The sequence below is a fragment of the Camelus bactrianus genome, chromosome 2 (assembly GCF_048773025.1).
Source record: "Camelus bactrianus isolate YW-2024 breed Bactrian camel chromosome 2, ASM4877302v1, whole genome shotgun sequence".
NCBI lineage: Eukaryota > Metazoa > Chordata > Mammalia > Artiodactyla > Camelidae > Camelus > Camelus bactrianus.
The window spans coordinates 77,730,191-77,752,111 of record NC_133540.1 but is presented as its reverse complement, the minus strand read 5'-3'; the positions used below and the strand labels follow the sequence as shown (position 1 = coordinate 77,752,111).

Sequence of the window (21,921 nt, the reverse complement as noted above, 5' to 3'; positions counted from 1 at the left end):
TGGCAACAACATTTGCAGAATGCACCGTTTTGTGAACTAAATTCATATTCCAAAGAAGTGATTGCTAAAGGCTCTTAAATCTTGAAATTAAGTTAATCAGCAAAGGACTGACTAGTTCTTAAGGAAGGTCTTAATTTGTTTGAAGTAAATCTAGTGGTGTCATAACAAACCCAGGGCTTCAAACAGTAGTGTTTGGATCGTCTAATTCTTCAAACACATCTGGATCATGAATGACCATATTTTGGTACATTTCCAGTGATGTTACCCACAGACCAAGGAAATGGAGGAAGAGTGTGGGAAATGAGGTATCAGACAAATGACACTCCTTTCAGAATTTTCTTAGAAATTATTTTATCTTGTTACAATGAATAAAATAAATCAATGACTGGTTCTGACCTTTTCAAGAACTAAAGTGGTTATAGTGTATGTGGATGTTGAAAAATATATTTGATAAAAAAGATTCAGAAAAAATACATCTTCAGTATAGTGTGCTGGCCTATGAATCTTTTTACAAGAGGTGACAGTTTTTAAACACAGCATCTATAAAAATGTAAAATAATTAGAAATCTATGAAGCTTGCATTTGAATTTAGCAGTTTTGGTGACAGAAGGTAAACAAGTGAATAAAATCAATTGAATGGAAATAATGAGTTTTTTTTAGAAAGTCTGCATGAACTATATAGAGTACACTGAGCTTCTTTTTTAAAAGCCCAATCAATATTTCACCTTTTTACATCACTAACTGATATTTTACGAAGAATGTGAAAGTACTAAAAATATTTTCCAAAAAAACTCATCCAGAAAACATGGAAGTGTGTGAATATTTTTATTAAATATAATTCAGAACTAGATTTACTCTTCTCATAGAGGATCAAACTCTTTTTTAAGATATTGCTCTGACTATGGTATAAAAATAGTAACATTTTTGAAAAGTAGGCTATATATATGTACACATATGTTATTCCATCTTAATATATTATAAAGAAGAAAAATTAAGGCATTGAAATATTTTTATGCTGTCATTGCATTTTTCAAGATTATATCATTCTGCTTTTCTGCCTTCAAGTTTTTAGAACCCTACTCCCTTCACTCCATGAAGTACTAATGTAATATTAGTCAAGCTAAATGAAATTCTGACTTAACTGTTTCTACCAGTGTCTAGAAATGCAGTCCAAATCAAAGTTACCTTCTTAAGAAACAGAATAAGTTATTATGGATACTGGTAAGGCAAAACATTTTTCTATTCATCCCTGAAGCTATTCAGAAGCCTTCTTAGATTCTTTATGGATGGCAGGTGTCCAAGTTCACTGAGACACTTCTTTTATTTTCCTTTAGAACTAACTGCAAAACTTGGTATTTATTAATCAAATGAACATTTCACTCCTGGAGCCAATTCTCTCATAATAGAGTAAATTTGGCTTAAAAAATAAAAAGGATCATATCAAGCAAGTTCTTTATGACACCATACGGTAAACAAAGCCAAAAACAAATAGGATTTTGTTAAGAGGTTGAGCAAATTTCACTAAGGAAAACACAAAAAACGAAGGCAGCAGGATATTTCCACAAAGAGTGGTTAAAAATAATCCAACCATTCTGAATGGGCACTAAACTATGTGTTATATGCTTTACACATGATTATATTTGATTATCGCAAAACTCTACAAAGTAGAATCAATTATCCCCGATTCAGAAAGGATACTGAGATGGAGGCCATGATGTTACTTGCAAGGTCATATAACCATTACAGGACAGAACTGAAATTCAAATCAAAACTGTGTAAAACACGAGTTGCTGTTCCCCTATAGCACTATGGAAAAGGAAGCCTAGTAGATTCCTTGTCTCTCCATATGGGCACCAACTTTCTTTCTTAGACCTAAAAGCTTCTGTTATTTCTTTTTATTCTTCAAAGTACTTGTGATGATGTTAAATATCTTTTCAATAATAGAAGAAGTAGTTGACAACTACAGAAATGATCAATCTTTATTTTGAAAGTAAATGTCAAGAGTGCTCTAAATGCTGCTCAAGAATTAGTTTTACAGGTCATAATACTTCAGCAATACTATATGTTAATTTGTGCACATAACAATTCAATAATTGTTTTATTTGTATTTATATATGTATTTTTAGAATTAGGTTAGATTTTTGCTATGATTACTGTAAACTCCAATTTCAACTTGTCTGAAATTTAATCAGAAAATTCAAATAACTGGAATTATTTCTTTTCCTCCAAATAGTTACCTATTTTGATGAAAAGAAGACAAAGGACATGTGAGGAAACAGCAAATAGAAACATTTTAATTACTTTTTTAGTTGAATCTGAGACTTAGAGTGCCTCATTTCCTCTGTAATCATGTTAAGTACAGTAATTTACTCTATTATTTTTCCCAGAGTATATCATTAATATAATAATGAGCCAACCAGATGAATGTTCTATACTAACATCAAAATATGTTTATTATGATGACTATGAAGTAAACTTGGGATTAAAATATAATTAAATTATTTAAAAAATAATAATTAAATTCATTAGAGTAAACTGAAGTCAGCCAGCCATAGTGTTAGGGAAAAGAAAGTCTGCAGAGAAACTGTAGGCAAGACCTGATGCACAAGAGAGCCGTCTAGAACGGCCAGAGGAGCACATGGCCTAAAAAGACGCTTAAAGGAAAAAGGGCCAGCTAGATCAGGAAGGCTTGGTAGCCACGTTAGGGGGCTGGGACTTCGGTGTAAGAGTAACACGAAACCACTGCAGTTTTACCCAAGAGAGTTGCATGATTAGATCTGAACTTCTCAGCACACCACTCTAGCTGATGAAGGCAGGAGCAAGAACCAGTATAGGGGAGAGAGTCAGGAGACAACTGTAGCAGCTCTGCAGAGGTTCATGGTGGCTTGAAAGGAAGTGATGGCAGCGAATATGGGGAGAAGCAAACACATTTTAGATAAAGGAGGTATTTATAGGTGAAAGAACATGTATGATAAAAGTAATAAATATTTGATAAATGAATGAATACAATGTTTTAGAAAGACTCTGACTTCCAAAAGGTCTTATATGGTGCGGTTATTTTCTCAATAAACAGAGCAAGGTGGCCCATCTTATTCACTACTTTATAAAAATACAAAAAAACAAAAACCAAGAAAACACTATTAATATTCATGCCTTCTCCCCTGTACTAAAAAACAAAGAAACAAACAAAAACTTTCCAAATAAGGGATGCTTATGCCTTTGAAATAAATACTCTCACATCACCCACAGCACTTAAAAATACATATTGTACAGATCTTTATTCTTGTTAAAAACAAAAAGGATGCCAGATTTTGTGTTTCGCTGAAACCTTTCTTAAAGTCTTCTTTCCTTATCAATTATGACCTGGTGAATTTTTCACAAGCACTTATTAAACAGTCAACATATTTAAAGAAAATCAAGTGTCCTTCAGATTCTGGAAAGTTGTAAGGAATATTTTCTCGAGATTTCTTTCTTATAGTCTCTCTTCCACATGCCCCTATATCCTGCAGGTGATCATCTTTCCTACACTGTAGAGGCGAGTAGGCAGAAATCCCTCAATTTACTGCTCTACCCTGGTTCCACCAAATATCCACCTCAAACCTGTTATGTATTTCATCCAGTCTGAGTGGAAAAGGATCTTCCTCCCTGGCCTCTGTTACCTCAGTAGAAAAGTGTCCTTCATGAAGTCTAACGGACTGGAATTGCTCTACGTCTATTCTGGATCTTCAGGTCATGACTATAACATAATGCCCTTTCCTCTGTTTCTCACCATACTTTTACTGCTTCGTACCTATCAGCATATCCATATTCACATTTCTTCCATCTTAAAACCACCCTCTATGTTCTTTAACAACTAATTTCTGTCCTTGTACTGCACTGATTTTTCCTTAAAAGGTATCATCAAAGGCTGTTTGCATTCCTCTGCTCTTTTGATGGTAGGGTATGTTTCATTATTAAACCCATTTTAAAGAGGACAGGGAGGCTCAGCAAGGTTAAGTAAACTTTCCAAAGGCTGTAAATGATAAAGCAGTTTAGACAGAATTCAAATCAAGATAGTCTCATTTAAGGCTTTATTTTACTTTGTAACATAAAGCTTGAGGCACTTAGTATTATAAACCTTGGTGCCATCAATATCACTAAATGTAATTACTGACTTCTGCGTGTTTGTTTTTCTAAATAGGAATATCACATCCGTTTAACTCATATTACCTGAAGAAATACATATGAATAACGAGGAGACAATTCTATCTTTTAAAATATGCGACTGTACTATGTACAAGACCTTTTTAAAATTTTTAATCTAGTAAAAGCTGTTACATAAATATCAAAGTATTATTCACTTATTTCTGATTGTACTTTAAAAACATAAGAAAAATGATGATAAATTTTATTTGCATTTTGTTTTATAGTACATAATAATAGGTACAAGGAGGTAATTTATACTAAAGTGAGTAAAAGTATGGTAAGATAAAAGAAATTATACCTTATGTGCCTATTTAATTTATCCAAATTCAACTTCATTAGGAACAAATAGTCCAAGGAACTAATACTACACTGTAGGACAGTCAGGTTGCACATAATTCAACAATGTAATGACTGTTATCTCAGCCAAGTAATATTAAGAATTCCAAAAGACTGTTACTCACAGTAGAGAATTCCTAGTTTGTGCCATTGTATTATTATCTTTTCTAATTCCTTAGCTACCTTTTCAATTAATGTAGACAGATGATTCTTTACCAAAAATTAACCGTTTAATGCAATACACTTTTGTCACTACTTTACTCTGTAAACATTCATTGAGGGCCTACTATGGGCAAGGCTGCATCAGGCATTGAATGTAGGAAGATGAAAAATGGGTGAGGTAGCTGCTAGCTGAGGTAGTTCAAGGAGAATGTCAGTAGCACATGAAAGTCACAGGAGACCTCATGAGACTTCTAAAAGTAATTCATTTAAAAACGTTTAACCAAATTAACACATAGCATAGGCAAATTACATACAAATGCTACTTAATATAGAATATATATTTATCTCTAAAGAATATATCCACATTATTTTTTCTCAAATGTCACAGCCTCTAAAGGAATAAGACAAATTTTTGGTTATACTGAGGAACAATTTTTCTTTTCAGAAAATATAAATTGGCTTCTTTTTGTATAAAGGAAATATTACTAGTGTGGAAAGAAATGTATATATTTTCGTATCTCTGCATGGCTTGGGTTTTTGACCATAGAGAAGTGGGATTTGGGTTAAAGGACAAACCTTGGAAGTTAAAAGATGACTGAATAGACAATTAGAAACTTTTGAAGGGCTTACCTTCTAAGAGGTAAATGTTAAGATTTCAAAGGGGTAAAACCTGGAACCACATATGGTATATGTTTCTATACCATAGGGTTTACATTAAGAAGCTGTCTCTTTCTCTCTCAGGAGGAGGGGAGGGCAGCTGTGTAACAGCTCCTCTACAAACGCCCAGATCAATAATTTGGGGGTTCCCCTTTTGTGGTGTAAAATCCCCCTTTGGTACTTGCAGGTGCCCCAGTCTCGCTCTCTTCACATTGCTCTGAAAGGGGAGATGGAGTGTTGAGTAGGAATGTGGTCATTGATCTAGGAAATAATAGTCTGCCCACATATAGAAACTCCGTATGCGCTTCCAGGACAAAATAAATAAGTGTATGTAATAATAATTTAAAAAGTATCATGTTGTAAATAAGAATTTAAGGGGAAAAAGTTTCTTTGAAAACAGAGCTTCATTAGATTTATTTTCAAGCAGATCAAGTCACTTTAGTTGTCAATAAATGATCTTATTCAGCAAAGACAACACATTGATCTTTACCATTTTGTCATAAGATTTCACTATAATTAGAAGTAGGGACAGTTCAGTGTATAAAAGGCAGACTAAAGAGAAGGAAAAGAAAAATCACTTACTTGATATTATCAAGACAGCCCGATTCAGGTTTCAGAATGGCAGTGTGGTGAAACATTTTATATAAAGCAATCCCAAGGAAGATTACATTAAGCTGGAATGTAAAAGGTACTGTTATGTAGCATAACTGGAGTAGAAAAAAAGTAATGTATTCTCTACAACAGATGACTTGTTCTGGGAAATTAGCTCTCCTGCACTTATAAAGGAATTGTATCACATATGGTTGCCTAGTATTTCAGTGAAGACAAAAGGCCAAACTTGGGGACTTGGGATACTAATAAGTTACAAAGTACTGTTATGCCAAATACACACAAATACAAAAATCAGCATCATTTGGAAAGATGCTGTAGAAATTACAAAACAATGCAAAGCTAAAGTATATGTTAAAAAAAAAAAAACTAATTCGTTCAGGTGTGTTACTATTTCTACTCTCTGAACATGGTCCCTAATTTATTGTTTAGGGATAGTTTTCAAATACTACATTACAAAAGTATAAATATAAAAATCAATATATTTTTAAATAGTTATGTCAAAGGGATTATAAAATACTGTTAAATTCTGATGCTACAACAAACTAGGATTAAAGTAGAGGGAACCCCCAATGACACTGTTATATCACTGCACCCAGAGAGAGCATATCATTTAAAACAAAACAAAACAAAAGTTCAGTGTAAATTCCATGTATTACAGATATGTGAACTGTATAGAAAATCACATACTGAATTGGCCTTGTTACCTAAAGTGTTTCTATATTACAGAATTTGGGATTGGTGGGAACTAGGAAAGTCCAATTATAAGCCCCATTGAAGTTCTGTCAGGAATATGGGTCTACAATCCTTAATCAAATCAATAAGTCACAAAAGTGACCTTTTTTTTACATTTAGATAGATATCATAGTTTTTCATTGCAATTTGCTTTGGATAACCAATTCTTGCCCTCAGTTTTCCCAAGGCCTAGACTGAGAAGCAATAACTAATAATATGAGTTAAGATGGAGCAAACACTCTGACAATGAATCAGAAAACAACAGGTAATACATTCGATTAGGATACACAAAAGGGGCTCTACTTTCCCAAAGAGACTTGGGAAAAGAAAAGATGTTTCCACTAGGAAGGCATATAGCATAAAATGGGCAGGATTTAACTCAAGATTATAAAGTAGCTCAGAAACCCAATATCAACACAGAGACATACTGTTGAATCATCTGCCCGTCTGTTAGGAAATACAAGTAAGTCAAACTTGGTTTGGTACATCAAGAAGAAAATTCACACATAACAGAGTGGAATCCAGACAGGCCATTTATGGCTAAGATAAAACTCACTGATCTTATACAGGATAATCATGAGACACACACAAAATTTCAGTACCTCAAAATCAAAGACATTCACATGGGAATGGATGTCCTGGAATTAACTATTCATATATTAGAATTTCTCCATCGTAACATTCTTTGAGTTGCAGGAGAGTCATTTTTTTAGGTAATCTGGTCAATCTTTTTGACCAAAAATCAGATGGAAAAGTGAAAGTTTTGAAAAATTCACTGAATGGCCAAAAAGACTAAACTCAACTGAAACCTATATGGTGGGAAAACTGGATTTGGGCTAATGCAAAGCTCTTCATATCTTTATTCTATTTGCTCTTACTTTTTCAATTTTTTTCTTCCAAATTATTACCGTGTTTGGTGTCAGAGTCCTGGTTAGCCCCTACTGTGAGTATTGGCTGATGTGTTTGATTTTGGGCACCTGCTAATTTTCCACTAGGGGTATTATGTGATATGCAGTACACATACCTTAACTACTTTTCTGAAGTCTGAACAATTTCTGAATTCCAGAATATACCTGGCCTAAAGGATTTCAGATAATGAATTATAGATCTATATTGTATATAAAATCAGTGTTGATTTATTCAAAAAAATGGACAGCACTTTTGTACTTTAAAATAAGTGTGTAAATGATATCAACAATAGTATCTAAATTAGGATAAATAATTCATATTTGAAATCAAGATACTACGCATTTTTTAAAAAAGGAGTATGATTTCAGAATGTTTTCCTAACCTAGTTGTGCCATTCTCAAGTGAAAACCTCTTAAATTTTAAACTTTTTGAGATTTATATGAAAACAAAACTGGATAGAACAAAACGGTATTTTGCCACATTTCCAATTTATGATTCTATTCATATTTTAAATTATCCAAATGAAAAAGAAGGGAAATGCACTGTTGTCAAACAAAGTCATCACTGTTAAAAACCTATAAAACCAAATGGATTATGCTGGATCGGGCTCCTGAGGAGCATAGTACTGCATAAACTCTTGCAAATGCATGTTTTCTTCTCCCAAGGGTTTTGATTAAATATTTTACAACACAAAAGTAGACTATAATGAGTATCTAATTGCTTGAGTTACATAGGGTCAAGTGAGTACATGCTTTCCCCAAATTAATCTATGAAAATTAAAGATAGTCAGCATAGGGATAGTGAAAGTTTTACTTCTTGACCTGGGAAACACATAGTTAATTAGGAGTTCTTACCATAATTATCAAGGTCGCTGGTCCTATAAAACTCCAAATGAAGTAGGTGTCAAGTCGGAGCCAACATCTGCAATGAAACACAGGGGAGAGAAGGCATTCAAGGACTGGGATATGGGACATACATCAAGAGTGAACGAGTGACAGAGAAGAATGTGAGCTGCAAAGCATTCCACTGGGAGACAGGAAATATTACATTGCTTGTTCATTTAAATGCTGAATTATGTGCCCAATTTCTGACAGCACTATTGATAGAGTAAGATAATTACTCCTGGAAGAAGTAGGAAAAAAATGGCACTGGGCCTATTTGCTAAGGCCTTTTGTGTCCATCATAGAAACCTAAAAAAAAAAATAGAAAAAGAAAGAAAAAGCTGTACACACAGCCATTAAATTGAGTAGCTTTAAGCTATCATTTTCTCTCCAATTATGGTGCTACATAACCTGTCTTTCAGCTGTCAGGTAAAGTGACATTTTCCTGACAAGAAGATCTGAGTAAATTCAGTACAAAGAAGAAATAAATTTGGTATCAGAAGACTGAAGTTTAATTAGGTTGGGCAGCCAACCTTTGAGAGTTCTTGAGTCTTAAAATGTGCATTGTTACTGCTAGTGCTTCTGGGGTTGCAAATGATCCTTAGCATCCCATGAAGTTGATTCATGACCCAAAAGTAAATTATTAATCACTTAATTTCAGTTACATTTAATACTCCCCCAATTCTTAAAGCCTCTGGGAAATTACATTTTCATTCTTCAGGATGACAGGAAGACAAAATGGAAGTGACTAGTTATGAGAAAGATTAATGTAAATTTTGAACAAATTACATTTGATGTTAAAAACCAAATTTTGAATTATTTGCCATTTGGCTATACTTGCAGCATAATTAAAAGAGAAAACATCTCCAGTGGAAAACGGTCAAGACTGGCTTGTTAAGTGATCTAAAACTGCAAATCTAAAGTACGTAAATATTTCTGTGATTATTATGTAACTATTACTTACACCTCAGCAATGACAGAATGCCAGAAATAACTTTATAAATGTCAATTGATACAGGAATAAATAAATAAAATGTTTCCTTTTCATCAGATGAAATGTTACCAAATAGTTAAGAAGGAGGAAGTAGATCCTTATACGGTAATAGGATAGATCACAATCGCAAAGTCTTGTGAAAAAGTAAAATGACAAAAACTATACCTATCTTAGAACTACTATATATAGATACATACTATAATACTCATATTTTGGACAGATACATATGTGTATGTAATTTTTTTAGTGAAATGGAAAATATCATCAAACTCATGTTAGTGATTCCCTCTCATATGAGAGCAGAGAGGACTAGAAGTGGACAAAAGGGGCTTCAGCTATATGTTTTATTTTAATAATTATTGAAAGCAATGCGCAAAAATACTAATAGTTACAATATTTGAGTGATAGAAACAGTGATGTCTATTATGTTTTTTAAATTTTTCTGTAACTTAAGTTTTTAAAAAAGATAAAAAGCTAGATTTTTAGGTAAACAAAACCCCAAACTCCCCCCAAATCAATTTCAAAACACGAAAATCTGCTCTTCTTCTATTAAGTTTAATATATGTAAACTAATTTCAATTGAAGCATAATATTTGTACTCCAATAAGAAACTGGCTACAAGTTTGTATTTTTTACATAGATAATTTCTCTTTATTCAAAATAAACATAATAATCCTATTTAAAAAAATGTTATTAGGAAGCAATCAATACTTAAACTATTAGCCATTAGTTTCTTTGAGTAATTAGTTATTTTTTGGTTGTGCTGTTGTTCAAAAAACTCAGTTATGAAAAATGAGTATCGTGTTGCCAATAAGCAGATACAAACCAGAGAACATGGACATTCTCTCAGATTAAAGTATGCACAAGTGTACACACACACACACACACACACACAAACACACAGTCCAAGAGTGTTGCTGAAGTTCTGGCATCAAGATACAATATTAAAGATACATTTAACATGACTGTTAATAGTACAGCCCCTGTTCTTTTGTAGCTCAAATTTCTGAGAGCTAGTCTTAGAACCAAAACACATTTTCAACAAATTCTTTTCAAAGGAAAATGTATTTCAAGAATTTCTGCAAACTTATTCTACAGGCTAAGAACTTCTTATATAAATAACTTTAATTACAATATTACAGAATGTCTTGGATTAAGCAGGGAATTTAAAAATTTTACATAATCTCACCAAATGTGTTGTTAAAATAATATCATTAAATTTTAGTCTTACGAAAGTTTTATACTTTTTGAAAATGGTCTCTGCTTAGCAAATGTTTTATTTGGAAATAAATGTGCTTTTGGCATAGTGCTCTCTAAATGTGGAAGTGAAATTACTTTAGAAGTTATTATTTCTTATTCTTTAAGAAAATTCTTCAATAGCATTTGGTACAATAGATTTAAATTCCCTGAGGAACTGAACAGTGAAAGAGGCAATATGAAACACTTAGCATGTACGGCATGAATTTTCCCTCTGTGAGAGCCGCCTGGGCTTAACTATCTTCTGGAAGGTAGTGTGGCAAGAATCCCTTTTCTAATTCAATTGCCATATGGCCGCACCTGCTGTTCTTGGCTACCTGCAGGCTTTCTCAAAACTTCCTGTATTTCCTCTGTTTCACATTAACTACCCTAAAATTTTGTGTGGTTTGTGCCCTGTTTTCTATGCCAATGCTGAAACAATTAATCCAGGCTTTAAGGTGAAGGAGACTAAGGACATCCCTCAGTATCCATGGGGGATTGGTTCCAGGACCCCCTGAATACCAAAATTCATGGCTGTTGAAGTTCCTTACAGTTGGCCTTCTGTACCCACAGATGCTGAACAGATAGATATGGAGGGCTGACTGTACTGTATGGGTGTTTAGTACATGCCTGGGCACATATATCCCACCTCATACTATTCTATACGTCTAGGATATTCAATGTCACTTGGATACAGTGCAAAACCACTGGTTAAGGGGAGACAAATGCTAAAGGAATAGCTGATTGCACTAAGCCCAGTAAAGGCAAACGGTCAGATAGACCTGCCATTGAAAAACATGATTTATCTGAAAACTACCTTTATCCACAAAGTATCATTTAATTTGTGAAATCATTAATTTTAGTAGGCCATTCAGGTTTAATATTTCAGATATGTCAATTCTTTTTTTTTAAAGGAAATTATCACATACATGAAATCTATAAATTATGTTTATAGCAGTACTATAATGACATAACCCACTGTTGACAGATGAACTGCATTCTGATTTCACTACATACATTTAAAAGTCAAGATCGAAAAATCTTACAAGATCAATACATTCAGAATTCAAAGGAGAATTTGTCACATACTGTAAACCTTGACTTTTTTTCCCATTTACCTATACTAAGATGTCATTAAAATTCTTTTGTAGCAATTTAAAAATATTATATAACCAGCACATATTGCTATATATTTGATAACGTCTTACTACATTAATTTGTTTATTGGTTTAATACTCTAAAGAACTGATACTAATCCACATGAATAAATTACTATGTTCTTCCAAAATTATTCTCTTCAAAAATATAAGAAACATCATTGCAAATTAAATAATAAAGGTGCTGACGTCTGTATTAGTCTCCCATAAAATTGTCAATTACCAATCCAGCAAGTACTACCTTTAGGTTTACTCAAAAAATAGAAAAATAAAATAATGGAACAAATTAATTTCTCAAAACTACAACAGGACAGCAGAAAGCCATACTTCTAAAGCTTAGTCTCTTCTACTAAAATACTCCTCACCATTGTACTTATCACCATTTTAAAAAGGCATGACTCTGTATTTAGAAAAATGGTGAAACCAACTGACCAATGTATATAAATGTCACCTAAAATGTATGTTTTATAATGCTTTTAGATACTAGTAACACTACCAGAGTGCAGTTCCTTATTCAAAGCTAGCATGTTTAATGAAGTGTCATTACGATGCCTTAGGACATTGTAATTTGTTGCCTGTTTAATTCACTCTTACTAAAGTAGACATCTGACTATTAACCAGTTTTTTGAAGTAATGTAAATTAACAATGGTGTTTACTTCACTTTCTACAGTCACAGACTAAACTATCCTTGGTGAATATTAAATGCAACCAGTAAACAATCTTTGGCTACTGTTAAACGATTACATTTACAAGGTTTAATTATATCAGGTTGTTTACGAGAGTTTCTTTTCTCTGTAACATATGCAGATCTCTTTATATTTGTACTACATATATCTGGCAAGATTGAGAGAAGAAGGAATATGGAGAACTGGGGCAAGAAACAGGGAAGAGAAGAGGAAAAAAGACAGATACATACTTCAAGCATAATAACTCTAGTTCTAAGCTTACTGCATGTGTGTTACGTTTTTTTTTTTTTCAATGTCATTTGCCTCACAGCACACTCATGCACCTAACTTTGCAATACTTTGTGAGCAAGTGCATGAACTGGAAAAGACCAACAGAGCGATGCAGGAATGGAGTATGATCAGTGGTACTCAAGACTAGAACCACAGTTCAGCTATAGTTTTGGATCTCAGAATACAAAACTAGATCTCATGTATCATATATAGTTTATGTTGTCTTCATGTCCCTGATATGTTTTTTGAAAAAAAGTGTATCACTATTTATTTAGCAAAATGCATCCTATATTTTATGGTGGATGTAAGAAAAGTGCTGTCTGTTATAATTTATTAACACTAAATGCTGGAATAATTCTCATGGTCCCATGTTGTTTAAATTAATAGAAGCTAGTAGCATAAGAATTGTAATCACTACTCTTATAAATGGATGCTTTTAATATAATTTATTTTTATAGTTAAAATAATGTTGTTAGTCATAAAGTTTGTATTCCTTCATTTGTATCAGCTAAATAATAGTCCTAGTAATAATAACAATATTTCTTATTTGATAAATGCTTATATATGCCTAACACTTTACATACATGCATACTTAAATACACACACAGTTTCAAATATTGCAATAGTTTTGCAAGATACTTACAACCCCCACATGACAGATTAGAAAGTGAGAGAAACTGATTTTTTTGCCCACAGCCACATGGCTAATAGTTAGTTGAGCCCAAATTTTATTCTAATCTACCTGACTTCAAAGTCCCTGAAGCTAGTATATATTTCTCAAAAAGAATTAACATACAAGCTATAAAATAAACAAAAGGTATAGTTTTGTTGACTATTATAAATTCTCAATGAGATGAGAAATTTATATGCTGTACATAAATCACAGATTGTTGAAACATGTCCCAAGTAAAAATGTTCAACCTTTCCAAACTTAAAGTGACGTCTTGATAAGTTAGTAAAAATCTCTTGATAAGTTAGCAAAAATTTTAGTATTTTTAAACAGCTTTATTACAGTATAATTCATATACTATAAATCATCTATTTAAAGTACACAATTCAATGGTCTTTAGTATATGTAAAAGTTGTGAAATGTAATCTAATTTAAGAGTATTTTCATGGCGCTAGAATAAAACCTTTTATCTATCTATAGCTAGTCCTCGCTGTCTCTACCAAATTCACTCCCTTGGTATGGAAATGGCTTCCCTACCCTCTACCCAGTCCTGGTAGATCGGGTTCATTTTGTCTCTAAGGATTTGCCTCTTCTGGACATTTCATATAAATGAGATCATATATTTGTAGTCTTTGTGACTGGGTTGTTTTATTTAACATGATGTTTTTAAAGTATTTCATTTTGTGGCATGTGTCAATACTTCATTCATTTTCATTTCTAAATAATATTCTACCACATGGATATACCATCTTTTGTTTATTTTCTCATCAGTTAATGGACATGGGGGTTTCCACTTTTTGGCTAACATAAATAATGCTGCCTATGAACACTCATGTAGAAGTTTTTGAATGAGTCTACATTTTCATTTTTTCTGGGGTAAATCCCTAGGAGTGGAATTACTGGGATATATGATTACCATGGTTAGCATTTTGAAGATCTGTCAAACTGTTTTCAAAAGTAGGTAGCTGCACCATTTTACATTGCCACCAACAAGATGTGAGGACTCTGACTTTTCCACATCCTCATCAATATGTGTTATCTGTCTTTTTGATTGTAACCTTCTAGTGGGTGAAATTATGATATAAAGTTAGCTCTAGATGTGGAAGTCATTATACTTTGGTTTTAGTAAGAACTTAAGTCTTACATTTGACTTTAATCATATTTTGTAAAGAACAGGACAGCAGTCCTGATGTTCTCTGATATAGTTCTGGTATGGCTAACTCTTAACCAAAAAAAATTATGCTCAATCCAAAATTCTTATATATGGTGATAATTTTATGCCCAATCATATGGTTCCTGGTGATGAAATGATGACACAATAAGCCCTCAATCTCTAACATACATACACACAAAACATGTCCTTGGCCTTTAATAACATCACATATAACATACAGAGCACTCCCCACACACATATTGAATGGTTATCTTGATGTATATCAATGACCAATACTTCATTATCTGTGTTAATTCCTACTGGGCAACCTAAAGTCAAATATAGCTGGTGATACACTCAGTAAAGTAAGTGCTTCTTGTCAGTGCAATGTTACAAGTAGGAAGATTTTACAACAACATATAATAATATGCTTACAGAAATATTTCAAATGAATATATAGTATTCTATGAGTAGGACGAAATGCTTAGAAATTGTGAAATATACTAAATAAACCATGCATGTGACTTGCAGTTACTATCAAATTTAATGTTCCTTGGCTAGGTAGTTTCTTGAATAATGTTATAATCTAATATTTGAAAAATCGATAATCACTTTCCTACCCAAATGATTATGCTGGTTAGAGAATGAAGTGAAAATAAAGAAATGGAGGGGCTTTTAACTAGCAAAGAAGAGACCACCCCTTTTAGAGCTATTGGGAGCTAGGGAGACAAATCTAAGACTTAATAGATGATTTATAGTAATTTTCAGATCATAAAATTGATTTCAATTATTTTTAAGAGCTTGGTTATGTTCTAGAACTCAAGGATGTTCTAATCCATTATAAATGTTCATGACCTAATTGGCATCTTTCAAAAAGGCTTTGCTAGTTTTCGAGCCCACATTTTAATTCTGGGCTATACCCTGTGCTATGCTTCTTCCCAGCACCCTCCCTCCCTGTGCTCTTGGAACCTACCTCAGTCTTTTTCCAAACTACCAATCATGTTAACCCCTGCTTTTTCTGTTGTAAACTTAGATTTCAAGAAAAGTGCTATAAACTATAAGTGTTATTTTTTCCTTTAAATAAAAAAAATTAACTGTTCAGTTTGTGTTTTTGCAGGTGATACTGAGGTAATTAAAGTTTACATGAACTGATTAACTTCAGGTCATAGAATCAATGTATTTAGCACCGAAATTTCCAAATCAGTTCTGTTTGAATCATTAAGTCAATGCTAGCCTTTATCTTTTGACAGAATCATATTGGATGGCTCCACTGAATGATGAATAACAGTATAAGAGAGACTAAAGCAAGTTAGGAAAACAGAGAAAATGGAAAACACCTACAGTTAGTGCAGTTTGAACCTATGATCCACTAACTGAGTTTTTTTTTTTCATGACTGTCTTGGTCTTTTACTCTGATTTTTTAAAGTGTCTGATAACTGTGACTGCATGTAATTCTAAGTACATTCTCTTGAGAATAATGTCAATATAGAACAAAAGATTTCATTAAACAACATCAGAAAATAATGAGATTCTCTCATAAACATTGCAAACTGATGGCAAACTAAGAAACTTCTCAAAATCAAATTATGTATGCGTTGTGTGTGAGTATGTGTTCTGTACATAATAATCAATTCAACGGCTTTAATAACATTTCACAGGAAAACAATCATAATCCATCAGCCAGATGGAATATGATAGTTACCTTTATCTGGTTCAAAATAACACTTACTTAACCTACAAAAACAATTTTGTCTCTAATTTTATCTCCTACCATTGATAAGATTCTCTACTTTTTAGAAATGTAAGTTGTTACTACTATTATTATTATTATTATTATTAATGGTTTCAGAAATAAAACCTCATTGTTATTATAATAAAATACATTAAGTACATTAGGAGGAGAGAGATGGAAGAGATGTCTATCATTTGGATTACTGTAATATGTATGCAGTGGTTTTATTCTAGATGTAACCTAAGTAGTTGAGACTGAGAAATAAAAACTTAATAATAACAAATTTCCCAAAATAAGTAAAACAGACTATCAAGACATAAAAATTTACTGTATTAAGCTTAATAAGAATTCACAGAAAATGACTGACAATCTGTCTCTGAATTCTGGCTAATTCCAGTTTATTTAAGACTGTGGACTTGACACATTTACATTTAAAAAAAAAAACAATGCAGCATTTAAGAAGGTAACACCGGCAAAAATTTTAAAAATCCCCCCTCAAAACACATGAAAGCCTAAACGTGATGAACAGAGAGTAGGAAATAACATTTGAAATAAAATAAAAGAAACAATAGTAACGGAAACCAGATAGCAAAGACAGAGATACATAATTCTATAAGCAGAAATCCTTCAAGTTGTATTAAAATACATTGCCTATATTTTTCTTTGAGAAATTATATTGATTAAACTCCCGATGGAAACTTGATCTGTTCATTTCAGCTTATCAAGTAAATACAAATGACTGAATAATATTTCTTTTTCAACACTTGCTTCCTCAAGGGGCAAAACAGCACTGTAGAGATACTGGGTTGGGTGAATTCCCAAAGGGAGAAGTTAAACGTTTTTTCCATGTACCCTGAAGATCTCTCTCTGGACAATTTATTTAAAATGTACAAATGAGACACTAAATACTTCATGCCCATCTGTGACAGAATTTTAGTACAATCTTCCCTATCCTTTTTTCTCCCTCTTTCATTTACCCCTTCTCTGTATCTGCTTTGCTTCTCTTTGTGTTGGGAAAAATCGTAATAGTGAAACTGGACTATTACTAAGGCTTGTTTTAAATCAGTGCCTGGGAAATAAATTAGCCTCTATTCCCACAAAGTAATGTCAGTAAATGTGAGCTTCCAGTTATGGTGCAGAAAATTAAAGCAATGATGGCCAAAGCTTTAACAAAGTCACAAGAGACTACATAGTATTGATTCTATGAAAAGATAGATTCTTGCTATCCAGAAAATGACATCTCTCTCAAAATAAATGACTAAAGCACAAAGCAAACAAGTTGTCAGTTCAGTAACAGGAAAATTTGCAAATATATACAGATAAAAACAAAAACAAAAGCATATCAAGAACTGCAAGAGAGCAAAATTGAACTACATAAAAACAATATTTGAAGTAGTGTAAGTTCACAAATAACTGTATAAGTCACTTTAATAACTTAGAGGGAAAATTCATGAATTAAAATGTAAAATCCTACACTCTAAGGGCAGTGACTGCTAATGGGTTTTTTTGGGTAGCAGTAAAACCATTCTAAGATTAGACAGTGGTGATGGATGCTTATTAACACAACATACTAAAAACAATTTATGTGTATACCTTTAAGGAGTGAATGTCATGGTATGTGATTTATATCAATAAAGGTAATTTTAAAAAATCCTATAGTCTATCTAATCCCCCCCCCCCCCCCCACCGAAATGTCTTTAGAGGCAAATACAGATAATATTTTTATCTAATCCTAATCTGGTCTATGGTTGTCACCGGGATCCACAAAATGACCTCAGATTTGACCACAATTCACAAAGGTTAGATTAAAAAAATACTTGCTATTAGTTTCATTTAGACAAATGGCTTTATACAGGCTGCCACTGTACTCAAGAAAAAAATTTGACAGAAGTGAGACAGTCCTCTTTTAATTGTACTGTTGGTGTTTCTACACCTACGCATAATCTACCGTAACTATGCTCCCGGTAACTCTGGAATCCTCTTGTCATTCCCTCCTCATGAGTCTGCTCTTCCGGGAAGTGAGCTGTTCTATTGCCAGCATATTCAGGCTGCTGATTGCTGGTGGTGGAAAGTCATGAAATTTGGCTTCTTAACTTCTGTACAAATTGATGTTATCTAACCTCATCTGAGCCTTCACTACAGCTTGGAAATCTTTTCATTAATGTCTAATTGGCTCCTTAACACATTTTCCACAGTGCTCATTTCAAAGCTTTTCAAATCTCCTGTCCTCTCAACGTGACCTCACCTATTCACTCAGCACAAATCAGCATCTCCTACTCGATGGAAAAATTCCTCCACTTCGAAATTTATCTTATCTGCTATTTCCTTCACACCTCAGAAAACAGGGGTCATTTTACTATCTCAAAAATATCCTGGTTTAGTGGAAATAAGCCTGACTTATTTTATCACACATATGCCACTATCTACCTCTATCACCATGGGCAAGGCAATTAATTCACCTGGTCCTTGATTTTTTTCATTGTAAAGTTAATGCCTTGGACTAGGTGAATTCTAAGGCCACTTTCAGTACTAAATCAAGGCTTTTTTCATCTTACGTCTAATCTTATGCCTTTCTATCCCCCAGGACCTCTTCCTTTCATTCAGCCTATATATACTGAATACAAATGAGGCAGAAGATACTTTCTCTTTACTAATCTCCACTTACCAACTTGATTCTTCCTATCCTAGACATTCTGGGGACTTTATTTTAAGACATCCTTCTTCATTACTGTTACCATGAGTTAATAATATTTTCACTGTTTCTCAATCAGACTTTCTCAGGCTGTGGATAATAGCTAAAGACTCTACTTTCTTGCCACTGATTTTGTTTTGCATCTTCCAATTGGGCTCCTGCTTCCAGTACTTTGTCAAAAAGTTGTGGGAAAGGACAAGTGATTTTTCCTCCTTGCCTATCTTACATGAATTATCCTGGACACAAAACACCGTCTTTAAACTTTCTTCTCACTTTCCTCTTGGTTCTCTTTTAAGGCTCTGGTCACCTCTTTTCTTTTTCTATTTTTATTTTCCCTGCTTAATCTCTGTCCTAAATGGGAGTATTCATCAAAGGTCTATCTTGGTCTTCTTTCTAATTTTTCTTCTATTGCAACTCTCATTCATTCTTGGGATCCCAATCGTTATATTGATGTGAATTACAAACATATTTTCCACTGAATTCCTTTCCAGGATGCTGAACATCCCTATGGGTGTCTCACCAATTTGAAAGGATGTTGAAAATAAAATTCATCATTATATTTCAATAGCCACCTAGGGGGAAAAAAAAGGAAAACACAAGCTGCCCCTGCCGCAAGAGTCTATCTTCCTGTTAATGATATAAATTACTTTCTAGTGACTAGAATTGACATGTCATGAAGAAGAGAAGCCATTAATATCAGGGACTATATTGTCCTCTGATTACACATCTTTAATAGAGCTAGTTTTTCATTTGGCAAATGTCTCAATGCTCTGAAAGACATAAAAATTATCATCTTTTTATAATTACTGAAGGCTGTGATGTAGATATGGAATATCAGGAATATTTTTTCTCTTTTTACATCATAACAGAAGTACAACTCATGAACTGAATTATCCCTATTTGCTTTCCCAGTTCTGTAGTTTATTGCTGTGAGGTGATATAAAGACCTTAGCTTCTGAGAAAATCCAAAGCTTTTATTTCAACTGGATTTAAAAAGAGAGGGAAAAAAGGAAGGAAAACATAAACTCACACTTTATCTGTTCCGTAACTCCTGTAGTCTACCGCAGCTGACACAGCCACAATGAGCGCGGGCATCCCGTAGCCGACCAGGTAAAAGTATTTCCTCCGTGAATGTTCACTCTCAAAAACTTCCACCAGCATGATATAGAGCTGCACTCCCTCCAGGAACATCCAGGTGAAAGCCGCCAAGAAGAAGAAATGTAAGAGGGCAGCAAAAACTGCACAGGCAATCTGGGGAAAGGAACACGTGACTTAGTCAAATAACTACCAAGTGAAATATTGTCAACTACCATAACGTTAAAGTAAACATTTATCAAGTCTGCAGTAATAAAACAAGTCTATGAAAGAACAATTGTGACAAGATTCTCAAAATTCAGATATTAAAAAGTAATTTAATATAAACTATCTTTGAAAACTATATTTAATATTTTATTAATAATGGCTATGGATAACTGCAGAGCATTATAATAAATTTAGGAAAAAGTTCTAATAAGAGTCTACTGATAATTATTACTGAGCCTAGTCTAAAAGTTTTAAAATAGATCCCATGAATTTTTTTTCTTGGCCATAATCATGTGTTTACTAACATTTTAAGTTCTTCAACTGTAAATGAAAGAGGAACATTAAAATTAAGGAGAATAAAAGCACTTAAAATTAAATCATACAATAATTACAGTATTTTATAGTGAGATTATTAATTCATTATTATTAACTGTTTGTTTATTTCTTCCCTGTCTTGTTTCAGAAAGAAGTTAAGGTGGCACTGGAAAGTTCACACTTCATAGATGTAAAAGTAGATCTGGTTAAAATAAAGTATTCCAAAAGTCCCTTCGTTCTTTCATTTTTTGTTATTGTACCAAATGTTGGTCTAGGCAAGCTAGGGCAAAACAGGCAGCCAGTCCTTACTTCAGCACATTTTCTAAGATACTCCAAGTTTCAGCTGACCACATACTAATTTTTTTTTTGTCAGTTCCTGGAGTTCTCACTCCTCTGGGTGGGGGGAGTCTTCATTTTTTTTTTTAATAAGTCCTAACTAAACTTTATAGTTAAAACTAGAAAATAGTAACACATGTATAGAAATTATCAGATTAGTATGGATTCAGCGATGAGTATGATCCTTGAGAAATGAGACAAAGAGCAGGTCTATTTCCTTGGGTTAGAGAGATGACAGTGAAGGGGAGATGAGGAAGTCAAGTGTCAAAGGGGCTAGAGAGAGAAAGCCATATAAGAGGCAGGAAGACACCCATCCAGCAGTAAGAGTAAAGACAAGTTGGGCTGGGCTGCTCTACCCAAGTTTTTCCTACCAATCATTGTTCTTTATTCTACTACTTGTCAGAAATTGGTTCTGCGCAGTCTGCAATGTTTGGTGAAGCTCACCATACCACATGCAACATCAGGAAACAGAAATAAGAATAAGGTTCCTAAATGAAAAGAAATCACAGAGCATTTGAACCACAGGTTAAAAAAAGAATGAAATGATTTCTCCTTAAAAAAAAAAAAAAAGAAATGCTTTCTCCTTGGAAAATAACAGTTTTCCATTTCTTGCGTTAGAACTTCAGCTATTAATTTTTGTTATCTGAAGGCTTTACTTTTTTGGAGAAAGAATGTGCACTTTGATTGCTTATTCATCTGTAAGCATTTATGGGAAAAGCTGTCACATTTGTATATGATAACCAATTAAAAGTATAATCACCATAATTGTACCCTTTAAAGCCATTAATCATGAATGTGTAATCATAAACATGAATCCAACTGCATTTTTATTGTAAAGTACTTTATACATATGGACACATACCAGAGAACAGCATTAAGTGAATGAATTATTTATTATGCTTA

General features: G+C 33.2%; 1 protein-coding gene across 11 annotated transcripts in view; it reads right to left on the bottom strand.

The window, feature by feature from the left end:
* ADGRL3 (adhesion G protein-coupled receptor L3) overlaps positions 1-21,921 on the bottom strand; it is an 822,802-nt gene that overhangs the window by 159,250 nt on the left and 641,631 nt on the right. For all 11 annotated transcript variants that reach the window (XM_074344099.1, XM_074344100.1, XM_045504712.2 and 8 more), the window contains 3 exons: positions 20,096-20,316; positions 8,448-8,514; positions 5,923-6,014 (listed from right to left, as the gene is read on the bottom strand). In XM_074344099.1, coding sequence (XP_074200200.1) covers positions 5,923-6,014; positions 8,448-8,514; positions 20,096-20,316 — 380 coding nt within the window. The remainder of the gene's footprint in view (positions 1-5,922; positions 6,015-8,447; positions 8,515-20,095; positions 20,317-21,921) is intronic.